The sequence below is a fragment of the Muscardinus avellanarius genome (genome assembly GCF_963383645.1).
Source record: "Muscardinus avellanarius genome assembly, chromosome: 11".
NCBI lineage: Eukaryota > Metazoa > Chordata > Mammalia > Rodentia > Gliridae > Muscardinus > Muscardinus avellanarius.
Window position 1 is genome coordinate 49,989,644 of NC_137797.1, and position 6,493 is coordinate 49,996,136.

Consider the following 6,493-nt stretch of genomic DNA (forward strand, 5'->3'; position numbering starts at 1 on the left):
CTTAGAGCAATGTTTTAAATCAAAACCCAAATGTGTGGTCAGGAGCGCCCTTTCTCAGGGTGGCCTCGATCCTGGTCTCTTGCCCCACAGGAACCGAGCCTCAGACGCTTGACAGGGAGCTGGGGTCCCCGTCCCTGAGACCAGGGTCCCTTCTGGATCACCGCATCCACCCAACCACCTGTTTCCCTCCCTCCTGAGCGTCTCAGAGAAAAAATTATGAAGAGCCGCCTCCTTGTCTCCGCGGCTAGGGGTCTGGAGGCTGTAGTTCCGGAAGAAAGCGTGAGATACCCTGCACCGAGGATCCAGAGCTCCGCGTCCCCCCTGGACGCCGGCGCCGCTGTTTATCCGCCCGGCCGCCTTCGGCCCGCGTCCCTTTCCTCGGGGGGTGGAGATGGTTAAAGATTACACTGCGGCCGCCGGCACTTCAAAGGGCGGCCTGGGCAGCCAAAGGTAAAGATAACGTTCTGGCAACCCTAATCGGAGTTTGTGGTTGCCACATTTTAATCACTTCGTTTGAAAAAAGAAAAAGAATAAGGAAAGGTTACTATTGCGCTATAGTGATGCATGTGCGAGAGTCTTTTGGGAGCTGGGCAAGTTGGGTTTCTCCTTTGGGAAACTTTACCGCCCATCTCCTAGTGGAACGTGGCTGGACACAGAGAGGAGGTCGGGGCCAGGGACCAGGGGGACAGGCTGCCCTTGGGTTCCAGGCTTCTGGGCATAAACGCCCCCCTCTGCGCAAGTATTCGCACCCGGAGGGATGCGCCCTGCACAGCGCTGGACAGGGCAGCGGGGCGCACCAGCTCTTTCCCGGGGTGCACAGTAAGCCTCCTCTCTGCCCGCCCGGAAAATGTAGGCGCGCAAACCCCAGCGACGACACGTGCGTCTCCCAGCGGGGCCCAAACTGGTCTGGCCAGGATGCCCTGGGCAAAGTCGCCGGCTCCCTCCAGATCAGGCGAGCGCCGGGCCCCTTCCCCTCCCGCCGCGCCTGGAAACCCAGACCCGCTCCTTCCCCGCGGGCCCCTCCCCGAGCGGGGCGCGACGCACTTACAGGTAGGAGGTGAAGGCGCTGAGGTTGGAGGGCAGCTCCGACAGCCCCAGGTCCGAGCAGTCCACCCGGAGCAGCATCCTGCCGTCGGGCTCGCACTGACAGTGCGCGGGGCAGCCCCGCGGGGCGCCGGGCGGGGGCGAGCCGCCCCCGGCCGCCAGCTGCAGCAGCACGGGCAGGGACAGGAGCACGCCGACGCGGGAGGTGTCCATGGTGCCCGCGGCGGGGGCCCGGGGCGCGGGCGGCGGCGGCGCGGGGCGGCGCGGGGCGGGCGTCTGCGGCCCCGGGCGGCGGCGGGGCGCGCGGCCGGGCGGGGGGCGGCCCTGGCTGCAGCCGCGGCGGGGGCCGTGCGCTTTGCCGCTGCCGGAGGACCGGGCGCTGTGCGGCTGCATCTCCGCTCGCACGCTCGATTTTTAAAGCGCTCGATCCCGAATTGCGCGCCCAGTGACGTCAGCGCAGCCCGGCTTCCCAGGCCCCCCCAGCCCGGCCCCGCTTTCCTCCGCCCGTCCCCTCCCTCCTTCCCGAGATCCGGCCCCGAGGCTGCAGAGGTGCCCCGAGCTGCGCGCGCTCCCGGGGCGCCTCCGCGGGGAGGATTTCAGCGCCCAGCGCCGCGAGCAGGGCTGGGGACGCCCACCCTCATCCCGGGGGACGCCCACCCTCACCCTCACCCCGGGGGACGCCCACCCTCACTCCGGGGGACGCTCATCCTCACCCCGGGGGACGCCCACTTTCACCCTCACCCCGGGGGACGCCCACCCTCACCCCAGGGGACGCCCACCCTCACCCTGGAGAACGCCCACCCTCACCCCGGGAGACGCCCACCCTCACCCCGGGAGACGCCCACCCTCACCCTGGGGGACACCCCCCACCCCGGGGGACGCCCACCTTCACCCCGGGGAACGCCCACTTTTACCCTCACCCCGGGGAACGCCCACCCTCACCCAGGGGACGCCCACCCTCACCCAGGGGACGCCCACCCTCACCCCGGGGGACACCCACTTTCACTTCGGGGGACGCCCACTTTCACCCTTACCCCGGGGGACACCCACCCTCACCCCAGGGGACGCCCACCCTTACCCCGGGAGACGCCCACCCTCACCCCCGGGGGAAGTCCACCCTCACCCTCACCCCCGGGGGACGCCCACCCTCACCCCGGGGGACACCCCCCACCTTGGGGGACGCCCACCCTCACCCTGGGGGACACCCCCCCCACCTTGGGGGACGCCCACCCTCTCCCCAGGGGACGCCCTCCCTCACCCCAGCCCGAGCCCCCAAGACCCAGAGTCTTGACATGGGAAGGACCCTCTTCAGAGCCACAGAGGCAGATGCGCAGGGACGGAAGGACGGAATGCTTCGTCCAGGCCGGCTTCATAAACTAGAAGGGATGCCTGGACAACTTAATCAGGGTCTAAAATCGAATACAGAAAAAAGTTATGGGGCAAGAAAGCAGGCATCCTCGGCGAACGATGGGTGGCTTTTTTGGTCCTCATGTCAGAGCACCATCTGATTTGCTTTCCCCTAAACTAAAAGTGCCAGACTAATCGCTAAGTAAATGCAGCTTGGAGCTTCCTAACTTCTCCTGGAGAGGACAGGGAAATGACTGTAATCCCAGCATTTGGGAGGCTGAGACCGGAGGATCGTGGTTTGCGGACAGCCTCAGCTACTTAGTGAGGCCCTCCACAACTCAGTGAGACCCTGTTTCAAAATAAAGAATAAAAAATTGGGCAGGGGGTGTAGCTCGGAGGTCAAATGCCTCTGGGTTCCATCCCCAGACCAGAAAGAAAAAAAAAAAAAGTCTTAGAATCTCAGGGGAATCATAGAAAAGTGATGCAGGAAGGACAGACTGTTTTATTTTGATGTCTGTGTGGGGTAGTTGTGGGGGGAGGCTTTTCATCTTAACTGCCCAGGCTTTTCTGGAACAATTTCACCCAGGTGAGCAGCACCGGATTCCTAGCACGTTTACAGAATGCTAGTGAAAAGTGCAGGTTTCCACACCTCAGAAAGTGCCCTACAGTGAATCTGCAGGGGAAAAGAAGGAAACAATTCGGGGCTTTCTTGGAGAGAAGTCCTGCATGAGGTCAAAGTTGCCTTTTCCACATCCCAGGGAGCCGGTGAAAGGGGTGTGAGCCCCGGCCTGCCTCCAGACACACAAACTTTACAAAACCTTCTTGCTGCAGGAAAGCAGGAAACCCTTTTACTTTCAAGGTCCCTCCTAATCTTTTTCATTTTAGGCTGTCCACCTGAATTCCCCATAGAAGCTTCTGAATTATTTTTTTACAGTTGAGATTGTGTGTGTGCGTGGGGTGGGTGGAGGAGAGAGAGAGAGAGAGAGAGAGAGAGAGAGAGAGAGAGAGAGAGAGAATATAGGGGTGCTGTATATTGGCCCTCTTTCATTCCTGGAGTGACTGCCAAACCTATCTATTTGTTCACCTGAGAAAAGTTCATATAAATATATATAGTAGAATATATTTTTTCTTGACCTAAATCTGTATTCCAAACATGCTTTTTTCTTGGGTGAGTCCAATCATCAGCAAGTTCATGACTCTCTGTAATTGGAGAGACAGTGGAAGAGGTGATTATAGACTCCATCCTGCTCATTTTGCAAATAAAGGAACCGTGGCCCAGGCTTTGGGGAAGACGACAGTGTCCCTGGAGACTGAATTACCCAGGTTTCTGAATAATCAGTTTGGTACCCACTTCTGTTTTGTCTCCCCACTTGACTTTGCACAGCTATTCACACTCATTGCTCATTCATTCACATATTATGCTGGCTTCTCCCAACCATTCCTTTCACACTTACAGAATATCTACTGATTGCCTTTCTTCCATTCAAAAAATCTATCCACACATTGTTTATTTTGTAATAGGAACTCATGACTTCCTCTTTTTATGAGACCTTTCACATGTACTTGTGGACAGACAACTGATATGCTGCTCAGAGACTGACCCCTCCTCAGGAAGCTTGCAGTCTAAAGGATGACAGACTCAGAACAGGAATCCCATCCTGAGTCTCTCATTGAAAGTGTGTTAGAACTACCACATAGTGGTGCTCTAGAGGTCTCCTGAATATACGTTTTGCCAACTTGAGTGTGCCTACTTTGGTGGAAAAGACTTAGCCCATTGGTCTCTTTGCCTGCAGGACTCAGACTATGGACTCATAATAGTGAGTCCTTAACAAATATTTGTTGACTGATTGATTTATCAACATTGGCATCCAGAAATGGTTGTGCTCATTCACTATCCTTTTAAGAACATCAAACAGCACTTCCTTTGATGTCAAGGTTGCTCAAAGGAGCAGAGCACTTTAGTGGGGGGGGTGAATCAGGCAGAACTACAGTTGAATCTAGGTTCTTCCAGTTTCAGGTTGATCGAACACAGAATGAACCAAGCTAAGTCTCAGTTACCTTCTCTGTAAAGGAGTATTATTTACCAAGGTTGTTCCAAATGTTAAAATGTCTGGAACTTGAAATCAAGTAGATTTTCAACCTGCTAGTGCCTTTTCTTTTGGGGAGTTGAAGCTTATTAACAAGTGAAAGTAGAGAAAAGAGGTTTCTGATTTAATTATACAGGGAAGACAGATATGCTGGGGGTTGGGGATAATGCACATCAGATTATATATATATATATATATATTATACATATACATGTATGCATACCTGGCATTTCTCTCCTCTCCTTGTAGTAAGAGCACTTCACAGTTTTCCTTTAGGAAACTGCCTCCCAAGCCCTAGGGCTGTCAAACATGTGGCTCCACCTCCTTGTTCTGGGGAAGAAAACGTGACCCACACAGGACAAACAAATCTGAATCTGTTTGGGTGGTTGTCATGGTTCCTGGGATGTGAGGACCTTTGCCTTTCACTTGAGCCTTAAAGACAAAAATCTGGAGCTCACGGGGGCTGCCCTTCTGCCTTAGGGAGAAAGCTCCTTGGGAATGGATCGTTAGCACAGTCAAGGAGAGAAGCAAATCCTAAGGTTATCTTCTAGACACCTGGATCTAAAGCCATTTCCGCTGCATCACCTCCAAGCTGGATGAACAGCTTACTTTTGTTTTGTTACTTAAGCCAATGAGTGAGTGCTCAGCTGTGGTTGCATACCATTAAGCATGCTCAGTAAAAGCCAGAAAGCACAGGACACAGGAAAGGTTTGAGAAGGGCCTGGTAGATGTTCTAATACAAGATCCTGTGGGTTGAAGACAAGAATGGTATGGCCGATAGTGACTTTATTGCCTGAATGGGTGGATGTTAGTCCTCTAATCTTAGCTTATAAAGATGAAAATACAGCAAACCAGGTTCCTTGAATACTAAAACAGTTACATTAAGGCTTCTTTCTGTTTTGTAGAAAATACCATTTAGTAATAAAATAGTTTTCAAACTTTCTGGTAATGACTGTGTAGTCACATGCTCTCACTGGGTCCTCAGAAGGATGGGTAAGATTCTTACCCCACATTTAAGGATGGGAAATGTAAGTAGTTTTTATAATTTTGGTTAGCAAGTTAATGATGGGGCTAAAATTCTAACGTGAGTCTTTTGACTTTAATTTCCACACGCTCTTCCCAATTCTTTGGGAATTCTAGTCAGAATATAGGCTTCAAATGGATAGGACCTTAAGCATACTGTTGTTTTATTGAAAAATAAAATTGCATATCTTTGTAGAAAAATGTGAGCTCTTTTTTGAACTGTAGTAGAACCATTTGGAGTAGTGGGGTTTTTTTTGGTGTGCGTGTGTGTGTGTGTGTGTGTGTGTGTGTGTGTGTGTTCTCAGTGCTGGTGGTTAAACTCAGGGCCTTATGTCTATTATGCAAGTACTTTACCACTGAGACACACCCCCAGTTCTATTTTATTTTGAGATAGGGTCTCACTATGTTGCCCAGGCTGGCTTCTAATTTGTATCTTTTTTCCTCAGTCTCCTGAGTTGCTTGGGATCATAGGCATGTGCCACCACATGCAGCCAAGAAAGGTGAGTTTTTTGTTTGTTTTTGTGTATTATGAACAATAGAGACAAATATATATTAAATCTCTTTTCCCCAATATATATAAATATATATAAATATATAAATATATAGACATATATATTTATTTATGGTTTCTTCCAACAACCAGTGATCCACAGAAGTACCTACTGTTGAGATGTCAGAGAAACAAAAAGCTACCTTGTCTTGTATATACTATAATAAGGTTAGTAAAGTTAGTTTGATTTTTATGTTTGATGTACTCATTTTTTTTTAATTGGTAAGTATATCAGTGTTAATGAGCTACTGAGTAATGGACTATATTTTGCCAGGATGGAAATTAGTCTTTACTTTTTAGACTCTTAAGTTTGCAGGTTCTTAAAATCAGTTCTGTTAAGGGGTAGTCGGGTATGTGTCTATTTTCTGGCCTTGCTAAACGGATGTTTTCCTAGTTCTTTAATCCTTGATAGAAGTCCACAACTAAAAACATTCACATACAC

General features: G+C 51.5%; 1 protein-coding gene across 3 annotated transcripts in view; it reads right to left on the bottom strand.

Annotated features, from left to right (window-relative positions):
• LGR5 (leucine rich repeat containing G protein-coupled receptor 5) overlaps positions 1-1,257 on the bottom strand; it is a gene marked incomplete at both ends in the record, with an annotated part of 134,449 nt that extends 133,192 nt beyond the window's left edge. For all 3 annotated transcript variants that reach the window (XM_080706046.1, XM_080706045.1, XM_080706044.1), the window contains one exon: positions 1,049-1,257. In XM_080706046.1, coding sequence (XP_080562172.1) covers positions 1,049-1,257 — 209 coding nt within the window. The remainder of the gene's footprint in view (positions 1-1,048) is intronic.
• Positions 1,258-6,493: the final 5,236 nt, after the last annotated feature.